The sequence below is a fragment of the Bos grunniens genome, chromosome 7 (genome assembly GCF_055505025.1).
Source record: "Bos grunniens cultivar Pamir isolate PY7600 chromosome 7, Bosgru_T2T1.0, whole genome shotgun sequence".
Classification (NCBI taxonomy): domain Eukaryota; kingdom Metazoa; phylum Chordata; class Mammalia; order Artiodactyla; family Bovidae; genus Bos; species Bos grunniens.
Window position 1 is genome coordinate 50,793,956 of NC_141171.1, and position 26,553 is coordinate 50,820,508.

General features: G+C 55.7%; 1 protein-coding gene and 1 long non-coding RNA gene across 9 annotated transcripts in view; one reads left to right on the forward strand and one right to left on the reverse strand.

Moving 5' to 3' along the window:
- Positions 1-7,362, forward strand: part of CXXC5 (CXXC finger protein 5) — a 34,592-nt gene extending 27,230 nt beyond the window's left edge. For 6 of the 8 annotated variants that reach the window (XM_086411954.1, XM_086411955.1, XM_086411952.1 and 3 more), the window contains 2 exons: positions 3,734-4,803; positions 6,330-7,362. In XM_086411954.1, the coding sequence (XP_086268080.1) occupies positions 3,895-4,803; positions 6,330-6,374 (954 nt within the window). In that variant the 5' untranslated portion in view covers positions 3,734-3,894 and the 3' untranslated portion in view covers positions 6,375-7,362. Of the gene's footprint in view, positions 1-3,733; positions 4,825-6,329 lie in introns of all 8 variants that reach the window. The other 2 variants (XM_086411956.1, XM_086411957.1) reach the window with 1 other exon arrangement.
- Positions 5,850-13,395, reverse strand: LOC147369471 (uncharacterized). Its single transcript, XR_015167490.1, has 3 exons — positions 13,267-13,395; positions 7,659-7,799; positions 5,850-6,556 (listed from the first exon to the last, which is right to left on the reverse strand). It is a non-coding gene; the product is annotated as an uncharacterized LOC147369471 (long non-coding RNA).
- Between the last annotated feature and the right edge of the window lie 13,158 nt (positions 13,396-26,553).

Below are 26,553 nucleotides of genomic sequence, written 5' to 3' on the forward strand. Positions count from 1 at the left end.
GCTCCAGCCCGTAGGAGGTGGGGCCCCACAGCTCAGCCCTGAGAGTGGGAAGCCCTGACCCCCAGCCCTCCTTCCTGTCTTTTCCTCCCAGGCCTTAGACCAGAACGGGCCAGGGCTCATCTGGTCTCCCCGACATCTGCCTCCACTTCCCTCTCCCAGGGGCATGTCCAACTGCCTTCTCTTGGTCCCCAGGCCCTCAAATATGGGATTCCCTTCAGGGTTCTGTCTCCATGTCTCTCAGATCCTCTCATCCCTGGGCTGGGCCAGGTAGCCTGTGTCTCTGAACCCAGTTGCCTTGGTCTCTGCTCCCCACGATGCTCTAACCTTGACCCTTTACTCTGTCCTCTCTCAGCCCCTTTCTCTGACCCACCCCTTGAGTTCTGTGTCTTGGATTCTCTGTCCCCACCACCTGTCTCTATTCTTCTGGCCTCGCGTCCCCCTCTGCCCCCCAGTGCTCCATGACTGGTTCCCCCCCACCCCCGCCCCCTGGGCTCTGTCCCCGCCCGTCAGCCCCTGGTCCCCGCTCCCGGCCGGCCCGGCTCCTGCATGGACAAAGGGGTCCTTTGTGGGCTGACCGCGGCTGGCGGGGCGGCGGGGCGCTGGCTCCGCATTGCTGATGAAACGGAGCCCTTTGTTGTCCCTCCTCAGGCGCAGTATTTCTTTTTGGGGGCTGGATGCGTTCCTGGCAGGGCTGATGATGGATGCGCCCGCCGCCGCCCGCCTGCCCGCCAGCTTTCCCTCCCGCTCATTCCCGCTCCGCTTCAACGCAGCCCCAGCTCCTCCCCTGCCGCCTGGGCACTGCCAGGCCCTTTCTGGCCTGGGAGAGGGTTGCTGTGTGTCTTGAAGTGGAAGCTGGGGCCTGGGAGAAGGTCTCCTCTTATGTCTTTCCCTTTCATGAGTAGAGCCCGTGAGCCCTGTGGTCAGTGGTCTGCTGGGACAAGGATGTCAGCTTTTCCCAGGGTCTGAAGGAGATGGGCCAGGTATGGGGCAGATCTGGGACAGCCTTGGTTGGGGACTAGGCCATGGGGACTAGAGGTTGGCATCTGCCCACCCTGGGGTTTCAGGACAGAGTTACCCTGTGTGTCAGTCCTCGTGTACCCCCAACTTCACTTTCTGAGGCTGACAAACCAGCATTTACTGCCTGCAGCACCTGTTCCATGACATATCACGTCCTCTGGGCCTGAGCTTAGCATGTCCCAGGACCTAGTTGGGGGGGGGGAGCTAGGCGAGGGGAGTCCCTGAGGAAGGACAGAAAATGAAAGATTGGAGAGATTCAAAGAGGGGGCCAGAGACGAACAGAACATGAGATTAGATCCCCACCAAGAGAGACTTGGTATGGAGACAAAAGCAGAGAGAGACTTAGCTTGAGCACAGGCCCGGCTGTGTGGCTGTGTCTGTGTCAGAGGGAGCTGACTTCTAATTGACCTGCCCGCCCCACACGCAGAGCCAGATCGTGGAGCTGGGAGGAAGGAGGGAGTGGAGCAAAAGCAGCGTTAATGCAGCTATCGATTTCTGCCACCAGCCTGCAGGCCTCAGAGGCGGGGGACGCACAGAGGGGCTGGGGCACAGACTGTTCCCCTCCCCACCTCTCTAGCCCGCGGTCGTCTGCCTCCTCCTATCTTTTCCCTCACCCTGCATCTGGGGCTGTGGTCCAGGGCAGGGTAGTTGAGCTCAGATGGGCAGGGGCTGGGTGACCTGGCATGATAGTCACTGGCCCTGGTCTCAGTGGTCATGGTCCCCCACACCTAGCCAGGGTCCCTGATGCCTGGAGGGGCCCTGATCTCTGATGACAAGGGCCCAACAGCCAGCCTGGGCTGGAGTCTTGGTGGGTAGAATAGAGCATAGCTATCCTGGGATGCATATGCACTCACCCTCCTTTCCTCTTACTATGACTCTGACCCCAGTGACACCCCCCGGCCCAGTCTGGACACCTTGCCAGGCCATCCTGGGTTTGTCCTAGTGGAATCTGCCAGCTTGCCCAGCTCTTCCTCACCACTCATCCGCCTTCACTACGAAGGAGCTTAGATGGGCCAGTACCTGCTGGGGAGGCAGAGTGGCTGGCTGGCTGCTGATGCCTGCCTTCTCCTCACCCTGGAGAACGGAGCTTTTCCCTTGCCAGCACTCGCTTCTCCTCGTGGCCACTCCTTAGCAGTCCTGCGCCAGGGGCCCTGCCTGCCCAGGGCCTCGATTTCCCGTTCTGTCAGTTCACAGGCTTGGGCTGGATGACCTCCCAGGACAGGCTGAGTTCTGTGACGGGGATGGTGGGGTTGCCTGGGGACAGAGATGAAGTGTGCACCACCCCCAAGCCCAGGGCGGGACAGGCCCGGCCAGATGTGCGCCTCCCCCTTGAGTCGCCAGCTGCTCGTGGCGGGGCCCCGTCCTCCCACCCCTCTCTTGGGGGTTGCTGGGCCACGGCAGGCAGATGCTAGGGAGCCAGGGCTGATGAGGAAACTACCACTCCGCTCCATCTGGAACAGTTTCTTCCAGAGCTCCAGCCAAGGAGCCTGGCTGCTCACATGCCTTAGTCTTGGGGCCTGAGCAGAACAGGCTCTGTCTTGGGAAGGGGCACCCCCACACATGGACATGGCCAAGGAACAGACTCCATTCCTGAGAGGGTCACACCTCCTCTTGGGAAAAGACTCCATTCCTGAGAGGGTCACGCCTCTGGGTCCCTTTGGCCCAGAGTCCACTCTGTGCTCTCTGCTCCCACTGGGAGCTCTCTCCAGACCCATCTGGGAGCCAGGCTGGGGCACAGCAGTGAGGCCTATCTAGAGACAAGAGTGGGTCCTGGGGTTGAGAGGGAGTGGGGAGTATGTGCTGATGGGTGCACAAGGGTGGCCCCCTACTCTTACAGGAGGAGGCTTGTCCTCTGGCACAGGGCTGCCTGCCCTCTAGCAGGAGGGTACGTGCTCCTTCAAATAAGGGCTCTGTGCTCTATTTGGCAAATTCTGTGAAGCAAAGTCACTTACCTTTACCTGCAGGACTTGACAGAGCCTTGAGATAATTAATGTGTATTAGGCATCTTGGGCTTCCCTGGTGGCTCAGATGGTATCTGCCTGCAATGCAGGAGACCTAGGTTCAATACCTGAGTTGGGAAGATCACTTGGAGAAGGAAATGGCAACCCAATCTAGTATTCTTGTCTGAAGAATCCTGTGGACAGGGGAGCCTGGCGGGCTACAGTCCACAGGGTTGCAAAGAGTCGAACACAACTGAAGGCTTAACACAAAATTAGGAATCTCTAATGAGCATCCAGAAGCAGCTTCCATACTTTGGTCTGTATTGCCAAGCTCTGTGTCCACCCCTCTTCTACATAATTGGGTCAGTGAAAGATTAGGAAGCAGAGGGTAACCTCTGAGGTTAATGGAGCTCTCCTGCTCTCTCCACCCCCACTCCCCCTACAGGAAGGACCACCTGCCTCGGTGAAGTCTTCCCAGACCCTAGCAGGGGGACCTGGCTGAGCCTCCACTGCACTGCTGAGTGGCCATGTATCTATGGGACAGTCAGTTCTTCTCCCAAACCTTGTCTTCCTCACCTTATCAGATAGGATATTCCTAGCCACTATTTGTAGGTTTTTTATGAGTCTTAACTGAGATAGTACAAATGAGAAATTCCTAACTTTGGCTGGCACTTGATGAATGCCCTGGTGAGGCTGTGGTGGTTGCCGTGGCGATGCACTTGGTGGCTGGAAGGTGTTTACCACTGCCCTGACCCTGTATCCTCTCATCCTGACAGAGTGAAAGCACTTCCACGTGGACACCCGACCATGTACCTGCGCTGAGGGGCAACTCCCACCAGGTCTCTCTGTCCTGGGCGGCAGGACCCCGGTGCTTGTCTGTGGACCCCCCGCAGTTGGCAGGCTCCCCCGGCAGCGGGGTCAGGGCCTCGGGCCCACCATGTCGAGCCTCAGCAGTGGCCCCCAGGACACCGGCGGCAGCAGCAGCAGCAGCAGCAATGGCAGCAGTGGCAGTGGCCCAAAGGCAGGAGTGGCAGACAAGAGTGCGGCGGTGGCCGCTGCTGCGCCAACCTCGGTGGCGGATGACGCCCCACCCCCCGAGCGGCGGAACAAGAGCGGCATCATCAGTGAACCCCTCAACAAGAGCCTGCGCCGCTCCCGCCCCCTCTCCCACTACTCTTCGTTTGGGGGCAGCGGCGGCAGTGGCGGTGGCAGCATGATGGGCGGGGAGTCAGCTGAAAAGGCGGCCGCAGCCGCCGCCTCCCTGTTGGCCAACGGGCACGACCTGGCGGCGGCCATGGCTGTGGACAAAAGCAACTCTACCTCAAAGCACAAAAGCAGTGCTGTGGCCAGCCTGCTGAGCAAGGCGGAGCGCGCCACGGAGCTGGCGGCCGAGGGACAGCTGACGCTGCAGCAGTTTGCGCAGTCCACGGAGATGCTGAAGCGCGTGGTGCAGGAGCACCTACCGCTGATGAGCGAAGCGGGCGCCGGCCTGCCCGACATGGAGGCTGTGGCGGGTGCGGAAGCCCTCAACGGCCAGTCCGACTTCCCCTACCTGGGCGCCTTTCCCATCAACCCGGGCCTCTTCATCATGACCCCCGCGGGCGTGTTCCTGGCTGAGAGCGCGCTGCACATGGCCGGCCTGGCTGAGTACCCCATGCAGGGAGAGCTGGCCTCCGCCATCAGCTCAGGCAAGAAGAAGCGGAAACGCTGCGGCATGTGTGCGCCCTGCCGGCGGCGCATCAACTGTGAGCAGTGCAGCAGTTGTAGGAACCGAAAGACTGGCCATCAGATTTGCAAATTCAGAAAATGTGAGGAACTCAAAAAGAAGCCTTCCGCTGCTCTGGAGGTAACGGCGCCTTAGAGGGAGGTGTGTGGGCTCTTGTGTCTGTCTGGCAGTCCAAACCCACCCCCGTCCCCATCCCCACCTTTCCTGCTTGGGCCTGTGTCAGTGATGCCCGGCTGTCCCTGGGCTCTGCAGTTTTAGGCCAGGCTCCAAGACACCAGTTCATTGCCCCGAGAGTCAGAGCCACATCCCAAGATGCCCTTAGGTTGTAGTCTGCAACCTAGGCAAGCACGTAATTCCACATGGGGGCCTAACATTCCCTCCAGACCCCAGGACTCTGAATCCCAACCCCCTACCCCCTGCCCCGCACCACCCAGAGTTCTGGGTCAGGTATTGAGATTCCCACACAGGTCCTAAGTCTCTGACTTTCAGACATGTCCTAAAGTTTCCAGTTTGTGACCCAAGATTCTGGGACTTTCCCCTGCCCCATTTGAGGGGTTCTGTCCTGTAGATCCTCTGGGTTTGAGGGATAAGCCCTCCGTTTGCCCCTTCAGAGCCTTTCCCAAGAATAGAGCAGCTCCAGTGCCAACTGCTCTGCCCTGAGTCCTGGAAGACCCTAGCTCTGGACATCTAAGTGACAGACTTGGGGTGCCTGGAGGCCCCAAGTTCAGTCTGGCTGCATAGTTAATGGCCAGGGTTCCTATGGGCTTGGGAGGTGGCTTGAGCCTGGGATGTGGGCAAAGTTTGTCCACTGTGGATTAGTTTTGAGAAGGCAGAAAGGTTCCCGTGATGCTTTCTCTCCATCCTTGTGGCAGGGCCTGTCCTCATGTCCCCAGCCATGACAGCTTCACTGTGATGCCAGGCCTGGGTATAAAAGCATCTTTTCAGCCAGCTGTCCCTGCCCTGCCTTGCCCCTCTGCAAATAGGCTTGACGCAAATGTCCAAAATGGTTGCAAAATGATAATGGCACCCCGGCGTGGCTATCCCCTTCACCTCACCCAGCTCTAAATCTCATATGTCTGCTCTCCTGCCCAGAGAACATACCTGGATGCACACAAAGGCACCCACTCTCCTCTTGTGTAGAGACAGACAGATACACACACACATCCTGCCTTGTACACGGTCTTATTATAGACGCAGTGTCTTAATAAACACAGCAAGCATCCTTCCACCTCACCACAGCTCCAGACACACTACACACTGTAGCATAGCTCAAGGCACACATCCTTGTGTGCGTCCAGCGCACCTGCGTACACGCTCATTGAACAGAAACGTGAACACAGCTCCTAGAGGCACCGTGGCCACCTGGCGCTTGTGGCCTCTGGACCGGGGAAAGGGGTCTTCCTGGCCGGAAGGAGCGTTCCTGGGCACAGTGGCTCAGCTGGCCTCAGGGTGCTCCAGGCCCTCCAGTGGCCAGCGGGCCAGGCTCCTCTGGCCTGGCCAGGATGGCAGGAACTCCACGGGGTGGCTGCTTTTCCTCCATGCCCATCCCTCTGCCAGGAGGCCATCCACGGGGGAACGTCTTTGCACCAGGCCCAGCCGGACCCTGACTGAACTCTCTCCTTGTTTTTGTCTCCCGCCCCCGCCAGAAGGTGATGCTTCCGACGGGAGCCGCCTTCCGGTGGTTTCAGTGACGGCGGCGGGAACCCAAAGCTGCCCTCTCCGTGCAATGTCACTGCTCGTGTGGTCTCCGGCAAGGGATTCGGGCGAAGACAAACGGATGCACCCGTCTTTAGAACCAAAAATATTCTCTCACAGATTTCATTCCTGTTTTTATATATATATTTTTTGTTGTCGTTTTAACATCTCCACGTCCCTAGTATAAAAAAGAAAAAGAAAAGAAAAAAAATTTAACTGCTTTTTTTGGAAGAACAACAACAACAAAAAAGAGGTAAAGACGAATCTATAAAGTACCGAGACTTCCTGGGCAAAGAATGGACAATCAGTTTCCTTCCTGTGTCGATGTCGATGTTGTCTGTGCAGGAGATGCAGTTTTTGTGTAGAGAATGTAAATTTTCTGTAACCTTTTGAAATCTAGTTACTAATAAGCACTACTGTAATTTAGCACAGTTTAACTCCACCCTCATTTAAACTTCCTTTGATTCTTTCCGACCATGAAATAGTGCATAGTTTGCCTGGAGAATCCACTCATGTTTATAAAGAGAATGTTGATGGCGCCGTGTCGAAGCCCCTCTGTATCCATTCATGCGTGTGGAGCTGCCGCTAGGTGCTCACAGCGCGGGAGGGGGCAGCCCACCTACCCCCGGGGCACCCAGGGGCCCCAGAATGGGAGCCCCCCCGCAACCCTAACAGTGATGTTTTTGCAAAAATGAAAGTTCTGTTCATTTATCCATTGAGATCTGGGGAGCCCATGTCTCTATTTCTGATCCTGGCTACTTACCTTAGAGAAAATAAGTCCTTTTTTCTGGCCTCACTGATGGCAACAGAAGAAAGGACTTCTCTGCGTGGCCCCCTGCCGGTGGGGGTGGGTGCCCAGGGCCCCCCTGTGGCCTGGGCCCCCTTGCCCATGGCCAGCTTCCTGCTGATGAACATGCTGTTTGTATTGTTTTAGGAAACCAGGCTGTTTTGTGAATAAAATGAATGCATGTTTGTGTCACGAAACACCACTGGCTTCTTGCTGTCCAGGTTTGGGGCCTTGCTTGGGACTGTTGCCGGGCAGGGGTTGTCTGGGACGACCTTGGGAAGGAGGAAGGACGGCCTGGGGACACTGAGAGTGGGATTTCTCGGGAAATGAGGTCTTCACTGGATCCAGAAATGGGGCAAGCCAGAGCAGCCAGCCTGGTGGACAGGATGGAAATGCCCTTAAATCTAGAAGTGGCTGGTATTGGAGCACCTCACTGCCTGATTGTGCCCCCCGCCCCCTACTGAAACCTGGATCGCCAGGGACCATCACTTACCTGGGGCCACCTTCCCTGTTCACCTCAAGTCACCAGGTCCGATCAGTGTAGGGTAGCCAGCAGTTCTGGCTGGGGGTGGGGCTTCAGCTGCCTGTTCAGGTTCTCACTTCTTCATCCTTGCAGGGATCTAAAAAAGTGAAGCTACAGGGAGCAGTTTCAGCCCAGGTTCACAGGGACCTGGCTGTGCCCAGCACGCACACACGCACACAGACAACCCCCCCTCCACTACCCCTACACACCCCCCTTCAGAGCTGCTGGAGTAGGGCCTGGAGGTGTCCTAGGCTTTGGGCTCTTGTCCCCACCCCACCCTCCCCGCTCCCCCTAGAAAGACTTGGCACAAGGTTGTCCGGGGTCTCTGAGGCCAGGTGTCTGGGGCAGTCACCACAGCCACATGGTCTAGGCCAGGGCAGCCTGAACAGGAAGGGGTGGCAGCTGCACACCCCAGCCCTGAACGTCACAGAGGCTGGATGTGTGCAGGACGCAGCCATCATCCACTCGACCAGGAGGGCCTCTTCCCACCCAGCAGCTTTGAGTCTGGCTGACATGGAGCCAGACTCAAGGAAGAACTTCCTGACAACATTGGAGCCTGGCTTCAGGTGGGTGAGGGCTTTTCAGATGATGGAAGGGACAACTTCTGAAGCTAAGTGGGCGGTCAGCTGGGGGGAATGTCTCTGCTATTGTTCCTGGGAGGAGAGAAAGCAGCCAAGTTGGGTGGGGGCTCTGAACCCCCGACCCCTCCCCGGGTGTCACAAGCTCCCTCCGAGCACCCGGAGCTCGGCAGCCTGGCCTGGCACAGCAGGGGCAGGCGGGGTAGTGGGAGGCAGCTTTCAACTTCATCTCTGCCTGGGAAAAATTCCCTTTCATGTGGCTGCCTGTGATCTCTCCAGGCGGCTCTGCCGAAGGGGGGCGTCCAGCGGGGAGCAGGGGGAGGTGTTACAGCCCAGGGCACCCTCACCCCCTGCACAAGGCAAACGGCAGCACCTACAGAAGCTTCTGGGGACAGGGAGGGTCCTCCTCAGGGGAGTGGGGATGGGAAGCCTGGCCAGCAGGGGGCACCCAGGCAGGAGGCCCCAGCCTGCCCCCGCCTGGCTGCTGGCAGTGCATGGGCCGCAGATGGCCTCGGCCAGCCCTCGTTGGCATGCCTACAGGTGTGGGGTGGATGGCTCTGGTGCCAGCCCCAAGGGGGGTATGCCGTGACTCAGCCAGCCTGTCCCCTTTTCGCGTGCCAGCCCACAGCCCAGCTCCTGGGCTCACTCTCCATCACAGAGAAGCCTGGAGTCTGAGGCCCTGCACCTCTGCCAACTTCGTCCTCTTGAGCTGTGCTTTGTGGAGAGGGCAGGCCTAGGCAGGGGTGGGGATGACTTGTGAGGTTGAACACATGATGAGACCTCAGTTACCTCATCTGGGAAATGGGGACAATCATAGTCTCTCCCCCACCAAGTTGCCTGAGAATGAAATGATATCACTCTAGGGAAGGGCCTGGCTCCTTGTAAGCACTCTGTCAATAGTAGCTGGTGCTGTTATTTTAAAACTATTACGCACCTAAATCTAACCAAGATGTCCCCCACCTCAGGGGGTGCATCCTCCCTAAAGCCCAGCCACCCTACCTCTCATCTCTCCACAGAGTGGCCTAGCTGCTGCCCCAGCCCTGGACCCTGCTCCCGCATGTCTGCCTCTTTCTCTTTTTAATATTATCTTTGGTCGCACTGTGCAGCTTGTGGAGGTTATAGCTCCCCAACCAGGGACTGAACCCCAGCCCCAGTGGTGGAAGCACTGAGGGACCCCCAGTCCACCAGGGGATTCCCTGTCTGCCTGTTTCTATCTGGCTCTGTGTCTTGGTGGTCCTTGCCTGCTTCTGACTCCCTTTTCTGTGTTTCGTCACCTCCCCATGCACCTCAGTCTCCAAGTGTCTCTTGTGTCTCTCTCCCTGTATCTCTCACTTCTGTCTCTCTGTTGTGGGCTCACCCCTGCTGCTCTCCCATCTGACAGAGAAGTTCTTAGAGGCGGGCTCCCCTGTGGAGCTGAATGTCCAATTCCCCTCCCTGGGGGTGCCCTCAGCTCCCTTATGCGACAGTTGGGAGCCTGACCTCCTGGTAACCTGGGAGCTTTACCTCAAGTACCCTGTACCCCCGCTTGGATGGTAGGGGGTGGTTGGAGAGGCTGGAAGTGAGCGCACCTGGGGCTGGAGATAAAACCAGCCTCCATGTAGCTCTGCATGTGTATGTGTGTGTGAGAGAGAGAGAGAGAGAGAGAGATGCTTCAAGGCCCTGACAACCACATGAGGTCTTGCACAGCATTGTGGCTATACGTGACACTGAGACATTATGAAAATGGGTCTGTGCAGTGTGTGGTAGACTGATGTGAGACCTCGTGTGGCCATGGATTAGAATGTGATGTCCGTGGCCCCACACTTTGGGATGTCCTGTGACACTGCATGTATGATCCTGTGACATTGTTCAGTCCTGTAACAGACCCAGTGTGATACCAGGTTGTATAGCTGAACGTGTGGCACTGGATGTGCAACACATACTGTATGGTACGCGTGACCCTGAGACAATATCCTGGGTGGTTCTCTGCGGTTTGCGATGTTGTGTCTGTGTGGCCATCATGGGTGTGGCCCTGAGACTGGTACCAGGATTCTGTATGAGTGTGTGCTGCCGGCCTGTGATCGTGCTGTGACCTTGTGACACTGCCTGGGTGTGTGCTCATGGCATTGTGTGTCGGTGTGCACCTGTGCTCCCCTCGGTGATGCTCACGTTATGCACCATGTGTCTTTGTCTACAGCATTTCCTGGGTCTCTGCCCTGACAGCCGTGCCACTCTGGGGACAGAGTGAGGGCCCTGGCAGCCCCTCTTACCCCAGCCTGGCCCTGAGGCCCAGTCTGGGTGGGGGAGCTGGCGTGGGGGCAGCAGGCACGGTTCCCACGGCCACCACAGCCCCTCTCCCAGCCCCACCACCGCCGGCTTTAGCTCTGCAGAATATCCTGGCAACCCCAGCCTCTTTGTTCTCTGTGGCCGCCAAAGGCCTCTCCCCTCACCAGCCTACCCAGAGCCTGCCAGGCGCCCCCTCCCCCCCACAGCAGTGGGGTTTGGCCTGACCTAGTCCCTTGCTGCCCTTATCCCCCACTCAAACGGGGGCCCCTGTATCGTGCCCTGAACCTGACTCAGCATGCCAGATTGGGCCTCTGACCCCCTGCTGTGAGCCTACTGTCCTTGTGCAGGAAGAAGGAAGCAGGACAGCCCCTGTAATATACTGGATGACTGTGGGCCAAGAACTAGGCTCTCTGTGTGGGTACTTCTCCTTGGCCCAAGGCTAGTTGGAGGCTGTCTTCAATCTGGGATGGTTTCAATTTGTTCAATAAATTTGCTTCTTTGGCTCCAGAAAATCATCAGGATAGAGATTATCTATTTTACAGATGAGCAACTGAAGTCCAGAGAGAGTTGCGGACACACCCAAGTCACAGAGCAAGATGGTAAAGGGACCTGATTAGAACTTGGACTCCTGGCTGTCAGATGCCTGCGCCAGGCCTCTGAGAGGATCACTCGCTGCCATGGATGGGAAAGAAGGCAGGGCCTGGGAGTCTGAGTCTAGACACATTAGTTCTCCCCTCTTCTTGGTCACTATGTGTCAAAGCCACGTTCTGGGTGTGTATGTGTGTGTGTGTGTGTGCGCCCTTGTAGATGACCTTGGCTGAATGCCCTTGCCTCTCTGTTCCCAGGAAAAAAAGGGCAACATAACCAGAGACCATAGGGTGAGGCACTCGGTGGGGTGCTTTGCAGAGCAACAAGGTCACCTCATGGTTCCAAAACCCATAGCACCTCCAACAGGGACATGGGGCTTACTGGGCCTGGAGGCAGATTCTGCTGTGGGGCCCCAGCCTCTACTCCCAGAGCCAGCCCAGCTCTGCTGTTACAGAGGCGGTGGTGGTGGCCCCATGGCTCTGCTGCATTCAAGGCCACTTCGGCCTGACACGATTGCAGCCCCAGCTCCCACTCCCTCCCAGGTGCCGGAGATGGACGGATGGAGGTCACTGTTCACTTGGCCCTGGCCCCGGCCCCCCACCACCCACCCACCCGCCACCCTGTACTGACGACAGCCAAGGTGGGGGAGGAGCAGGCAGTCACCAGCATGTTATTAATACAGACCTTAACCTAGGCACCCTGCAGGCAGTTAAGCGACACAGAGAGGCCCAGCTGCCCCCCAAGCTCACACAGCCCTGCAGGGAATCCTGTCCCCCAAGGTCTACATCTCCCCCGAGGGCCCCTTGAGGGCTCTTCCTGCCACACCGAGTGGAGAACGGCTGGGGAAGACAGAGGGGGTATGGGAGGGTCCCCCGAGGGCACCGACCCAGCTGCCAGAGCGGACACTTTCATCTCTCTTCGCCTGTCGACCTGCCATCCCTCAGCGGCATTAAATTCCCCTCCTGCCAGAGAACAAGGGCTGCCTCAGATTCCAGGCAGCAGGGCATGAAGCTGGGGTGGGCCCAGGGGAGGGGCGCCAGGCCCTCCAGGGCCCCGGCCTGGGCTGGGGGCTCTGGCGGCCAGCGGCCGGTCTCCGTCCAGATGTAGTCTGTTTCTGGCAACCTTCTCCCTGACTGATGCCTTCCTCCTCTTTCAGGTGCTACCTCCTCAGGAGCTTTCTTAACCCCTGCAGGCCATGTCTAGTGTCCCAGTGCCAACCCCATCACTGCTGACCACTCTGGGTGGCATGGCCTGGCTTCAGGGCTGTGGTCTGCAGCTCAGTGAGGCATCCCTGGCACCAGAACCCTTCCGTAGACTGAATACACGCATTATCTCCTCTTTCTGGGCATGTTTTCCCTCTTGTGTGTTTCCAGCTCTAGTTGAAGTACCAGTCACAGGTGAGGGGAAATGTACCAGAAAGAGCCCCCTTTTCCCAGCCCGCTGGAAACTGCATATTCTGCATCTCTGCCCTCGGTCAGAGGTGCTGATGACATCGCCGCCTCACAAGAGGCAGAGCTTGTTGCCTGTGTGCCAGGCATTGGGCTAGTCCATTGCATTTACCAGCTCACTCAATCCTCACAACCCTGTGAGGACAGCAGTGACCAGTTATCCCATTTTCTAGATCAGAAAGTTGAGCTTCAGAGAGGTAGAAGTAGAGAGACATACACAATGTCACAAAGCCAAGTTCCTCTGCTTTCAGAAGCTGGCCTGTAAATACCTGGTGATGTCTCAGGCTTTGGCTGGAAGAACCCCCCACCCCCACCCCACATGCTGCCTGTGATCCTGCCCAGATGCAGGATTAGGGTCAGGCATTACTTACTTAAACTTTTCTGCACTTTTTGACTATTTTCTTTTTTACTTTTTTTTTTTTTCCAGTAAATATGTATTGCTTTTCACATCAAAAAGCCCAATAAAGTTCTCTAACCAAACCTTCTTAGGCCCAGGAAGGTTTGGAAACAAAGAGCACAGTGTGGAGTGAGGGTAGGGGATGAGAAGGGAACCCAGGATCACAGACCCCTCCCCTGGAATGACAGGATCAGGTATAGGGGGGCCCGAAGTGGCTGCAGCCTGAATCTACAGAAGCCTCTGCCCTTCCACACACCCCCGCCCCTCCCTGACCTGTCCCCATCACCCGCCCAGCCGCTCACCCAGCTCTGAGGCTGCCCAGGAAGGGGCACCGCCTGTGACTGAGTTGGCTCGGCTGCAGTGGGATCCACAGGCAGCTGCTAGGGTCCGGGGGGAGTGACTGCGAGGGTGAGGGCAAGGGCAGTGCCCGCTGCCGTTGTTGATAAGGCGACGGAGCCCTGGGGAGCCAGGACGCAGTGAAGCCATGGAAACGAAGCTGAGGTGTGAGGCTGAGGCTGGCTCAACCACTTCCTCCAGGTGGCCACCTCCCAGGCCTGGCGGGACACGTCCACTGGCTCCCTGACCCTGGGGGCTGGGTTCTGGCAGGCTACTGGGTAGAGTTGATGTCACCTCAGCCCTCTTGCCCCAGGCCAGGCTGGGTTCAAGCCTTGGGCCTGAGTGGGGAGGGTTGGGGACAGGGGCAAGGATGCTCTGAGCCCTTGGCTCCAAATCCCCCTAACCCCTTCAGTCCCTCCCACTTTCCACCGCCCCCTCCTCCCCTATGAATCTGTGTGCATTATTTACCTTAAGCATTTTGATAAATCATAATAGGAGAGACATCTGCCGTCAAAACTGCAAACTGCATTTGGGGCTCAGCTGGCGGCTGAGGGCTAGAGGCTAGGGGGTGCACCGGCTCTGGTGGTCTGAGGGGGGTAATACGGACGCCCCTCCCCTCCCCTCATCTAGGGCTGAGCCTTGAAGGGGACACAGGCCCCATTATTTGGGACCCCTCCTCACCAGCTGCTGACCACGAAACCTTCCCAAGGAGTCTATCCACTCCCCCCGCCACCCCTGCCTGCCTCCCTCTGCCTCAGAATTAATGCAGCCGTGACAGCGGCTGAGAAGTCCCCCGAGCGGAGATTAACTCCCGGGGCAGCGCGGGCGGGGTTGACCATGGGAGGCTGAGGAGTGGGGGGCTGACGCACAGGCCTCACAAGATTAATCGCCCTGCAGCCGGCCTCATCACGAGGGTGCCCAGTGCTCCAACCCCCACCCCCAGGAGGGCGCTGGGTCCTGTGTCGGGAGCCTGCCCTGCCTCCTGCAGCCCCCGTGGCTCTGACGAGTGGGAGGATTTGAGAAGCCAAGACTGAGTTCTTTCTCATTTTCTCTTCCCTTCCTTGTGGCCTTTGGGGATCCTGAGGACCAAGCAGCAATCCTGGGGCCTCTTTCCCTCCTCTGTTCCCAGCTTGGCTCAGCAGCTGGGGGAGGCGGGGCTCTGACCCTTGCCTGTCTACCTACCACCCGCTAGACCCCACTGATCCCCAAAGCAGAGCTGAGGGGTGGGGGGGCTCAAAGAGGGGTGTAATGGATCTGTTGGTCCTAGGCCTGCTGGGCCTGTGGTCCAGCCAGCCCCTTTGACCATCTTGGTGGGTCTGTGGAGACAATGGAGGGAGGGGATCTCCAGCAGAAACAGTGAGATTGCTGGTTGATACAGTGCTCGGGGCAGGGACCTGGGTTTTGGCCTTTCTCGGCCAGTTTTCTTTCAGGGGTTGCTGCCAGTGGGACTGAGGTTAGATACGGGAGTACAGTTTCCTAAGCAGGCAGAACCTAAGGGATGCTGAGCTGTGGTTGGCATCCACCTTGACTCCGTAGGTCCAGCTGGAGAACTCTCTTCTCTGCACCCCCTGCCCTGGGTGCCCCCATCACAGCCCTGCTGAGATCAGACTGAGTGAACCCTCCTCTGTTCACTTGCTGGCTAGAAAGTGAGCTCCAAAGGGGATGGGCTTGTCTACCTGGAACATGTTAGGTACTCAATAATGTGCAATAAATAGCTGAAGTGGAGGTAGAGAACATGGGGTGCGTGCGTACGTGCGTGCCTGCTCAGTCATTTAGTCATGTCCAACTCTTTGCAAACCCTATGGACTGTAGCCCACCAGGCTCCTCTGTCCATGGGAATTTCCCAGGGAAGAATACTGGAGTGGGTTGCCATTTCCTCCTCCAAAGGATCTTCCCGACCCAGGGATCAAACCTGAGTCTCCTGTGTCTCCTGCATTGGCAGGCAGATTCTTTACCACTGCACCACCCGGAAAGACCAGAGAACATGGGGTGGCCCTCTATATACAAAGAGTTGGAGAAAGGCCTGAATCTCAGCTGGAGGATCCCAACTGCAAGGTCACAGGTTGGTGACTGCCAAGATGGGGCCCCAAGAGAAAAAGGGACTTGCAGCGGAGCTGACACTCTCAGGCTGCATACCCTTCTACAAGAAGCTTCTCTTTCTTGGCTTTGCTTCCCAGAGATACTCTGAGAATCGAATGAGACATCTTGGGTGATGTCCTTGTTATCTCTCAAGCCTTGTACCCCTCAGTGAACAAGAGATCTATGTGGATGGGAAAAGACAAGAAGGCTTCTTAGAGGAGGGGTAAGTAGAACTGAGCCTTGAATGACTGTATTGCTTACCTAGGAGACTTAGAGATTCAAGCAGTGAGGAGACCACACTGCACAGAGCCCACAGGACTGTGGTGTCAACCTCAAGCTCCAGGATGAGTGAACTGTGTTTTGTCTCGAGCACAGTGGGAGCCAATGATGGTTCTGGAACCTGGATAGTCTTTGAAGGAACTTAAGTCTGCAGTGAGGTATTCAGTCAACCAGGGTTTGTAAGGCAAATTCCCAACCCCATTCTGGGCCCCCGGGGCTAGGCTGGGGAGTCAGCAAGAGAACATGATCATGCTACCTACCATGCCCCCTTCCAAAGGAAACGTGCTCTTAATTAGAAACTAGGGGGCTGCTCTTGCCAGAAGTGACCTATCTGTTCTGGGGCCTTGACCACTCATTATAGGATGGGGAACCCAGAATGGCCAGGTTGGAGAGCTTCAGGACCTGTTCACATCCTGGGGACACTGGGTCCCAACTCCTATCCCCCAAACCTTAGCCTTGAGGCAGCAGAGTCCTAGGCTGAGAGGCAGAGGGCTAGGACTTCCATCCAAGCTGTAACCTGGTAGCTGGCTTTGTGATCCCACAACCAAAGGTATAACCAGTCCCCCTGTCTAGCCTTCCCAATCGATGCAAAGGAGTCCTTTCCAGCATCAATCAGCCAAAGTTCTAGGCCTTTCCTAGGGTTTAGACATCACGAAGGAGCTATAATTTGGGGGTGCTTCAATACAGCCCCCTCTCCCACCTCCGTGCTGGGCTTCCTCCTTTGCTCTGCTCTGACATCCACACCTCCTTACCCCTGACCCTGTGGCCAGCAGCCTCAGCAGCTGTCATCCGTTGTCATGGGAATCTTGTAGCTCTGACCTGGCTGCACAGGAAGGAGCTGGCCTGGAGCTCCTAGCAGGGGAAGCTAAGGGTAGCAGGTGATGACATGGGGGTGCCTGTCCTTGCCAGCGTGGCTGGGTGGTGATGCACCCCACAGGAAGGGTGCATTGGAAGGATGACCTGGATGGGGGTGGGCTGGGGTGCAGGGTTTCAGGGCCTGATTGCTCCCAGCCCCTGGGTTCTGCTCCTTCCTAGGCTGCCCCCACTACCTAAACCTGGCTCCACACTGTGATGGTAGGGAGGGGTGGCGGGGACCTTCCCATTTCCCTCACTGCTGGTGGTTGCTCAGAGCCCTGAGCTCAGCTCATTCTCAAGGCTAAAAATACCAGGGAGGCGGCAGCGCCAGCTCCCCTGACACCCTGTCCGTCGCACCCCGCCCCCCCCACAGCCAGCAACACACATACGCCCAGCCTGGACCAGGTGCCAAGGTGCAGCTTAACTCACTATGATCCATGGAGTTTCCTAAAGTCCCACCCTTGTGCAAGACTCAAATCTGGATTCCGCTTTCCAATCTGCTATGAGATCTACAGTAGCCCTCTGGCTTTTCTGGGCCTTTCTTTCCCTTTCCATATAATGAAGGTGCTATAAGGAAGAGGAGCAACTTGAGAATGGAGTAGATGGTCAAACCCTGGCTGCCCTAACTCATTTCATTGCCATGGAGGTCCTGGCAGCACCCCAAACTAAGCACTGGGTCAGTATCTCCCTTTTCTGGATAAGCACACTGAGGCTGGAAGGTAAGTGTGGCTCAAGGGTGCTAATCAGGCCTTTGAGTTCTAGGGTGGCCCTTTCTTGTCCTGCAGTAGTAAGTGGAGCTTCGGGACCCCCAGACATCTGCTGAAAAAGAGGTATGTGCCTGTGTAGTAGGGGAGGGGCTAGCTCCCTCAAATCTCAGAGGAGTCCCTGGTTCTGTGAGCATGACTGGGATTGAGGAGGAGTCCACATGGCTCTCCACCTGCAGTCTGGCCACGCTGCCCATCTGCAGTTCTGGCCCAGGCCCAGGGGTCACACTGCCCACAAGGAGCTGAGGTCAAAGTGAGTACCCACCCCAGCCTTCTGCCCTGAGCCTATGTCTTCTCTCCACCAGCCCTGGACTCAGGCTTCGTTTTAGGTTTCATACTCTCCCTTCTCTCCTAGACACCAGATTTTTTTTTTTTTGGCCACAGCACGTGTCATGTGGTAGTTCCCTTACCAGGGATTGAACCCGTGCCCTCTAAAGTGGAATCTTAACCACTGAACCAGCAGGGAAGTTCTGGAAACCAGAATTTTTGCTCATCCACCCTGCTTTATTTATTAATGTATTCATTTTTATTTATTTATTTGGCTGCGCTGGGTCTCAGTTGCAGCCTGCAGGATCTTTGATCTTTGTTGTGGCACGCAGGATCTTTAGTTGTGGCATTCAAACTCTTAGTTGCATCATGTGGGATCTAGTTCCCTGACCAGGGCTGGAACTCGGGGTCCCTGCAATGAGAATGTGGAGCCTTAGCCACTGGACCACCAGGGAAGTCCCTACTTTGCCTTACAGAAAGCCTGGTTTCTTTCATACGGGGAGCAAAGGGGAAAAGAAAGATGGGTGCCCCTGCTAATTCCAGCACCCTACATGGAAGTCACAACCATTCGGTGCTGAGAGGCCGGGAAAGCTATACCCAGATCTCAGCAAGCCCTGGGGGTCCACGCTGTGAGACCTGTGTTATTGAGTCCTACTCTTCCCTACTCCATCCTGGCACCCAATTTCACTGACATCCTGAGAACCACAGGGCACACTTCCCCTAAGGTCTCAAAGGTTGGAGCTGGTATCTGTAGGACCAGCGCATGGGTTTTCTGAGGGGGGTCACTCAATCCTGCAGTGCAGAGAGTAGGCTTCAAGTCATAGCCCCTAAGTTTGCCATGCTGGTCCTTCCTGAGTGACCTTGGGTAGGATACTTCCTCTTCCTGGGTTTGTCCATCTGTAGAACAGGTGTTTAACAGCACCAGTCTGTAAGGGTTGGTGAAAGAATTAAATGAGATATTCCCATAAAGTGCCTGGCAGAGTAAACACTCGATAATCATCATTTCATTCTGAAGCCTGGAAAGGAAGGGGCATTTTCTGAGAGGGTTCTGGGACACCTATTTGTTAATTATTCCAGTGTCAAGAACTATGTTGGTTGCTGGGTCATAGGACCTAAGGCTCCAGCTGGAGTCCCTGGGTCTGAACTAGGGGACTCCAAAAGAGAAGTGTTGCCCATTAGTTTTGTAAACATATTTTTAGCCCATAAATAGATGCTCTTAGGTAAAACATTAATAAACTGCATCATGTTGGTGGGGAAAATTAAATGTAAATTAGATAATTAAAAATGAAGCCTATGCCCGCTGCTTGGTGCTATTACTTCTTATTAAAAGTTATGAGAGGTAGATCTGGGTGAGGTGGGAGGCTGGTTGTGAGGTTTCAATGAGGGTACGGTCTGCAAGGGATTACCAACTGGAGCCCAGTCGGGTCCCTGAGTCAGTACCTTCCCCTCACCAAACCTTAATGTTCCCTGATTTATAAAAGAAGAACAACGGGACCTACCCTCACAGGACTGAGGCAGGGCTGATGTGAGATAACTTCTAGAAAGTAACCAGCACGTAGTAGGTGTTCATTAAATAACTGTGGTTACTAGTAATGACATCACTACCATCATGGCAATTAGGTTTCTCTCAAGCAGCAGACAGACCCCAAGCTGAGGACCTTACAGACCAAAGTTTCTGCACAGGCCACCCTGGCTAGCAAGCGGGGTGGGTACTATAATCTTACTGTATTAGATGAAGTAAGGCTCAGACAAGGGGAATAAGGGATCCAGGGTTGCATAGCCTAGGAAGTAGGTGGCATTGTTTACTATTCCAAGGTCACTGGAGGGGAAGGTTGGAGCAAGACCACTCCAGTCTCATTGCCCTGCTTCCCAAAGGTAACAGGTTACATCGACTCCTTTCTCTTTTCTGCACCTGCCCTGTGTTTCAGGCTCTTTGACAGTGGGGACCCAGAGGTGAGTGAGTCATCCCAGAGTGAGGAAAACAGCCTGAGGGGCTATGTCTCTAAGAAGCTAGTCTCTAGAGCAAGACTGGAAAGAAGAGAAAGGCCAGGGGAGGGGGTCTGAGGTCTGCCCAGGAGGTGTGATCTGGCCCAGCAATATGAGGCTGGTGGAGCCTGGAAGGCAGGCAAGGCAGGTAGCAAGACCAGCTGGAGCAAAGGCAGGGAGGCTGGGAAGCCTGCGGCCGGGCCGGCGGTGGGCTGTGGAGGGTGCACGATGAGGGGGTGGGAACACGAACACGGAGCGGGTGAGTCACCGTTTCTGGGCCAGGCAGGCGGCGGCTGCGGAGCGGGGGGCGCATTCCTGGCTGGCAGGGCGGCCGGCACTAATGTCTTTCCCACATGGCCCCGAATTCCCGGCTCGGCACGATCACACGGGCAAGACGCTCCCGCGGCCACCCCCGCCCCAGCTGCCTCCTTCCCACGGAGAGGGGAGGGGAGGGGGGGAGTGTGGTGAAGGCAGGCTGAATGGCGCCCCCGGGGCAGTGGAGGAGGGGGGTCTTCAGCTTGGCTTCCCAGAGGGCGGCGCCCAGCGCGCCTTGTGCACCTTGACAGGAGAAACACTGCGGTGTTGGTCAAAGAGCAAGGTCCAGCCTGGGAAGCAAGCGAGGGAAGGAAGGAGGTCCTAAAGGGCCATAGGTCCTTTTGGACGCATCCCTGCTTCTCTGGTCCCATTCATTCAGCCCGCCCGGTGTAAGGCCCTGGCGGAGGGGGAGCTTTATTTACTTATTTATTTTTCTTGAGCATTTGGCCTGATCCAGAGCCACCTGCCCCCACCTCTCCTTCCTGCTCCTCAGGCTCCGCAGTCTGGGGTCAGAGATTATCTGAGGCTGTGGGGCATCCAGCAAGGGACTGGAGCTGGGGTTCCTGGAAGAGGCCACACCCAGTCCCCCATTCCATAGGTTGAAGGACAGGCCCATTTCAGACTAAGGAGACTGTGAGCCACTGCTCTCCCACACAGCCCCTGTCGCTGGGCCAGGCCCTTGAGGGGAAACTAAGGCTGCAGGGGTGGCCCACGCAGAGCTCCCTGTCTGCTGGGGGAAGATGGTGGTTGTCCCTCCCATCTGGGCTCAGAGGCGCTAATGAGAGTTAAATGTGGGGCGTGAGTCACTTCAGAGAGGGGGCTGGACCCACCTCCAGATGTGGATCCTGGGTGGAATGGAGTTCTGTCCAGACGGCTCGGCCTTTCCCCCAGTCCTCTGTGCTTTGGCAAGGGGGATGGATTTCTGCCCTAGCAGATCAGGCCCTGTCACCTGAGCCAACCTCTTCCAGATGGCTGGCTCCTTAAGGGCAAGGGGCCTATGGAACCACAGGGGGATAGAGATGGGGCTCAGTTCCTCAGGACTTGGGGACAGACCAACACCTGGGGTTGTCTAGTGATTATGAACCCTGAGGTATGGTGATGTGTTTGGGATGGGGGTGGGCAAAGGACCCAGGCCACCCAGAAGGATTCCCTCACCCCGTACAGCCCATCTGGCCTCATTCAGACCACCAGGCTTTGACCACACAGGGTGACTGTCCTCCCACCCCCCAGACCTGACCTCAGGCCAGCACAGGGACTTCAGTCTGCAGTTCCGTCAGGACAGATTCTGTGTGTGTGTGTGTGTGTGTGTGCCCGCGTGCATGCTCCTGTGATTGGGTCTATTTGTGTGTATTTGTGACTGAAAGTACTTTTGTGAATATTTATGTGTGATTGGCTGTCTGTGTGGGTCACAGTATTGCAGGGAACTTGAGAGGGGATGGTGGGTTTCTGCATGTCTCTATCTGTTGTGTCCCATGTATGTCTTCATGGGTCTTTCCATGTGACTGAGTGTCTGTGTCAGGCTAGCCCCATTCACAAGTTCCCTGGCTTCTCCTTGAGCATCCTATCACCACCAGCAGGAGCCACAGGGTTAGGGGAGTAGATCAGGAAGGGAGCTCTGGCGGGGGATGCAGTGCCCACTGTTCCCAGAATGTAATGGCCTGGTTGGGTGGGCAGCACCAGGGGGTGGGCAGGGGCGTGGGCAGCCCCAGGAGAGAGAGGAAGGGGGACAGGGGAGGGCCCCTGCTCAGCAGTCCCCTCCCTTCTCCCTCCGCTCCCAGCCCAGAGCCTCCTGGCAAGAGCTTATTTGCATGGTATTTACATTTCATTTGCATCGCGTTCAATTAAAAACCTGACCAGCTCCCGCCTGCCTGGCGCTGCCTGCCCAGCCTGGTGAAATCGTTGGTTGGGCATTGCCTGCTGCCTTCCCTCCTGGCCCCCACAACCCACATGGATTGACTGATGTGGGAGGGGTCCTCTTCTCAGTGAGATCATCCAAGTCACCCATCCTAGAAGTCAGAGGGCTGGAGGTCCAAATGAAGAAACTGAGGCTCAGAAAGAGTTGGTGGGCCACCCCAGGCTAAGGTCCAGACTTGGACAGAGCTAGAAGAATATTAGCTGCCCCTTTATGGCAGAATCTGTATGAGGAGGGGTGGTAGCACCTGGATGCAATATCTCATTTGAATGAGGGCAGGCCTTCCATTATCCCCATTTTACAGATGAGAAAACCAAGACTGGAGAACGCAAGCCCAAAGTCATTCAGCTGACCCAGAATTCAGATCTTTGTTGGTATGACTTACAAGTCTGTGCTCCAAACCCCAAGCGTGAGCATGCCTGCCAAAAGTACGGTGCCTCCCTCTCTCTTCCTGGTGAAAGGAGCTCGTTACCTCCAGAGTCATTAGCTCTAAGATGAGCTATTACAGCTATCACTCTAACCTGGGGGGCTGACCCAGCTGTTCCCTGTTCTCTGGCTTCCTAACTCTGACAGTCATGTCTATCCCTTGCTACAGGGTGGAACACTCTCCCTCTAGAAGTCCTTCCTGGAACCTGGCCATAGTCTTTTCTGTTGCAAGACTGCTCTTCTTGGCAGTCAGAGCTGGTGACTTTGTGAAAGGCAATTAAAGACCGTGCTAATGAAATAAACTCTAGTGGAAACAGCCAGGCTAAGGGTGAAGGATGGATGGAGAGATCAGGCAAGCCCATGGAGAGACATCCAAGAGACATCCAGGAGCAAGCTTGGACAGGGGGAAGTCTCAAGGCCCCTCCAGCCCTAGATCAAGAGGCTTCCTGGAGCTCCTTCTTACCTGGCCAGAGCTGGATTGGTGGATGTCATCTACCCAGGTAGGACTTGGGAACAGTGGAGGTCCTCAGGCTGCCCATGGAGGAGTCATTCAGGACCCAGAATCTAGCCCTAGAAATGGGGAACCTTGGTGTTGACTGGCCCCAAATGCCTCCCCACTCTGGGACCTCCTTTACCTTCCCCCTCCACCCTTAAGGCTTTAGAGGGACTCCACCTATCCCTGGATTAGTTCAGGGTCTGGCCAATCAGATTAAATCCCAGGGCTTTGGTTGGAATTATGGGGTGGGGGTTGTCTAGTATGTTGTGGAATTTGAGGCTGCTACCCCTTGGGGACAGTTATCCATGAGTGAAGCAAGAAATGGGAAAATGATCCTTGCTCTTGAAGCCAAACACTCTTATACTTGATCCTCAAAATGAACCAATAGGTTCTAATTTTGTTTAAACCAGTGTGTGTTGGGCTTCTGTCCTGACCAGTTAATGCATGCCTTACCCAGTTCTGCCTTAAGCCTTTGCCTGTGCAGTGGTCTTCCTGGAACACCTTCCTCTTGTCCTTTCCTGACTAATCATGCCTGTGTTAGAGGTCCTCTAAAAAACTCACTTTTTTTTTCCTCTAAAAAACTCACTTTTTTTTCCCTCTAAAAAACTCACTTCCATTCTGTACCCATCTCTCCTGGCTCCACTCTTTTGGGAACATTATCTGGAACTTGTGTCCCCAGCCTGGCACTCAGCATCTATACCCAGAACTGCTGTGTTAATTCCCTTTCCCAGGGCTTGTGTCTCATTGCCCCAAAGTGGATTGTAAATTCCTAAGTGGCAGGAGCTGAGTCTCCTCCTAGGGAGAGAAGTGATATACTACAGTGGTTAGACACTAGCTTTGGCATCAGGCAGCCTCAGTGCAAATCTTAGGCCATCTGTGTGATCCAGTCCCTCCACCGCTGAGCCTCGTTTCCTATTCGTTAAAATGGGGATGCCCTGAGGATTGAATGAGTCTGCATAAAAAAAAAAATGTACTTAGCATAGTCAGTGATTAAATGTTTACTGGGCACCCACTCTGTGCCCAGAACTGAGTGCTCAGCTGTTGAAGCCCCCACAGGCATGGCAAGGTCCCTGCCCTCAGAGCGCTAAAGGTGGAGGTTGGGGCAGCAGGCCCCAGCTAGAGCAGCCAATCAGCAGACTGGGGCAGTCCTCCCCAGCTTGCTAAGGCTCTTCTCTGAAAGCTGGGGCCCTCTCCAGCCCCTCTTCCTTCCAAGGCACAGGGGGCTCTTGGTGGGGGGGAGGCTTGGTCATCCCCTCCCCCTCCCTGTTGTTGTCCCTGGGAGCCGGTGCCGCTCAGAGTTAATCTCCTCGCCCGTCAGGGGGTGACAGGAGGTGTCTGTCATTCGGAGCCGAGGCCGTCAGCCTCGCTGGCTAATTGGGGCGCAGGCGCCGGGAGCACGGGAAATGGCCGGAGGGAAGGAGCAGGAATGAGGGGAGGGAGGCTGCCCTCCCCTCCTTCCCGCCAGGCTCCGGGGCTGATCCACAGGGCTCCCTAGGGGAGGAGGAAGGCCAATCAAAGGGAGAAGGGGTTGTGGGATGGGGACTCTGTGACCTTGGGCATATTGCTATTCCTCTCTGGGCTTTATATTATTATTATTATTCACAATGACAACAGCCAGCCTTTATTGAGCAATTACTGTGTAAATCAATTCCTAGTGCATGCCTGCTGAAAACCTCCAGTGATTTGCTAAGGCCCTTGGAATTCAAGACAGACTCCTTCCAAGGTCTTCGAGGACCCCCAATGCCCATGTCTCTGCCCTACCTGTTCCCCGTGCTCTAGTCATACCAGCCTCCCCACAGGGCAAGCTTTTCCTGCCTCAGGGCCTTTGCACTTGCTGTTTCTGCTCCTTGGAACACCCGTGCTCTGCCTTTTAGCATGACTGACTCCTCATTATTCAGGTCTCAGCTCAGATGACACCTCAGAGACAAAGTCCCTGACCATCTTATCGAAAACCACCCACTGCTACATCCAGTGGTCCTGTTATGTCCCCTATTACATTATCCTATTTATACTTTCACAGCATTTGTCATAATGTGAAACATATATTTGTGGTTTATATTACTCTCCCTCTCTAGAATGGAAACCCCTGAGAACTGGGGACCTTATCTCTGTGATTTACTGCTGAAATCCCAGTATGTAAAACAATGCCTGGCACATGGAAGTCACTCAAAGAGAAAATGATTAAATAAATGAAATTTAGGTCTTCTGTTAAGGACTTCACCCAACTTAATTCTTATAAGAATCTTTGAAAGTTGGCATGAGATGAGAAAACTGAGGCCCAAGGAGATTGTGTGACTGCAAGTTATGGTAGCGGAAGTTACGCCCAGGGTTGTGTGATACCAGAAGTGTAAGGGCTGTGGGGATGACTGTGAAGGTCTCAGCTGAGCATAGGCTAGTGACAGGCACATGCACAGTGAGAGGCCAGGGCTCGGGAGAGGCCACACGGGGTGGAAGCATCCTCTGGGAACTCAGCTGGAGCCTCTCCTGGGAATGGGGGCTGAGTCCACTTGGGCTGCTGTAACAAAAATACCATAGACTGGGTGGCTTAAACAATAAACATCTATTACAATTCCGGAGACTGGAAAGTTCCAGACCAAGGTGCTGGCAAATTGGGTGTTCAGTGAAGACATGCTTCCTAGTTCAAAGACATCATCTTCTCACTGTGTCATCACATGGTGGAAGGGGCAAGGGATCTCTCTGGGCTCCCTTTCATAAGGACACTAATCCCATTGATGAAAATTCCACCCTTGTGACCTAATTGCCCCCAAAGCTTCTACCTCCTTATACTACTATATTGGGGGTTAGGTTTTCAACATATGAATTTGAGGGGGACACATTCAGTCCATCACAGAGGCAGATCCCAACATACTGTGCTGGGAGGTGAGTGTATGGAAATGATGGTGCACTGGGGGCCTTACAGGCCTAGCACTTTGTGTATCCCAGGGCAGGTTAAGATGTGAACTGTAAGCCAGGGTGGCAGCCTCTTCCTTCAGTGTGCACCCACCTTTCACGTCTTCTATGGCCTGTCAAGGTGCCTGTGTCACCCCTCAGTCAGTATCCGTCTCCCAGCCCTCCAAGGACCTCATGTGAGCCCACCATTCTGAGTTCCTGTCTCTCTGGTTCCTGTTGAGCTTCCGTGTGCCTCCAACCCTAAAATCTCAACCCAGAGTAGGGGAAGGGGCATGTGTGGACTGCCAAGATGACTCTGCAAATCACAGTTCTCAACTGTTGACACCTCATGGCCCTTCAGACCCCTAGACACTCATTACAGTTATGTCTGAGTCCAATCAGGACAGGTTATCGTCCTCTGTTAACTCATGTGGGTCACACCTCATCGGCCAATCACAGCAGCTCTCCTCCTATGCCCCCGCACCGGGTCTCTTAAGAGTTCCTGATGTGTTAAGAGCCCAGGCTGAAGCCAGGCTGGGCACAGACTCTCCCTCTCTTTTCCCAGGATCGCAGAGCCACAGTTTCCTTCTTTCCATTCCTTGCTACCATCCCATCACTGGTGTCTCTATTTCTTCCTGTCCATCTCCCCATGTCCCTCCAGCCCAGGCAGCCAGAGTAGAGGGGTTTGTAGGTGTGAGGCTGGCTGTGGGGGAGGCAGACTGGCCCTGTGAGAAGAGAGGTGGGGGCGTGAGGATGCCCAGCCGTCGCCACAGCAGCAGGACCCCCTCTTTTCCCTTCTCCTCATCCTCTGTCACAGGGTGCTGAGCACCTAGACCCCAGATGTTTCCTGCCGCACTGCCTTGTGAGTGTGTCTGTGTGCGTGTGTCGCTTCTGCACAAACATTGCCTTCTGCCCCTGGTTCCCCTGCCCTGACCCAGAATTCCGCCAGGAAGGGATGTAGGGGAGGGAAGGATGAGGGTAGACA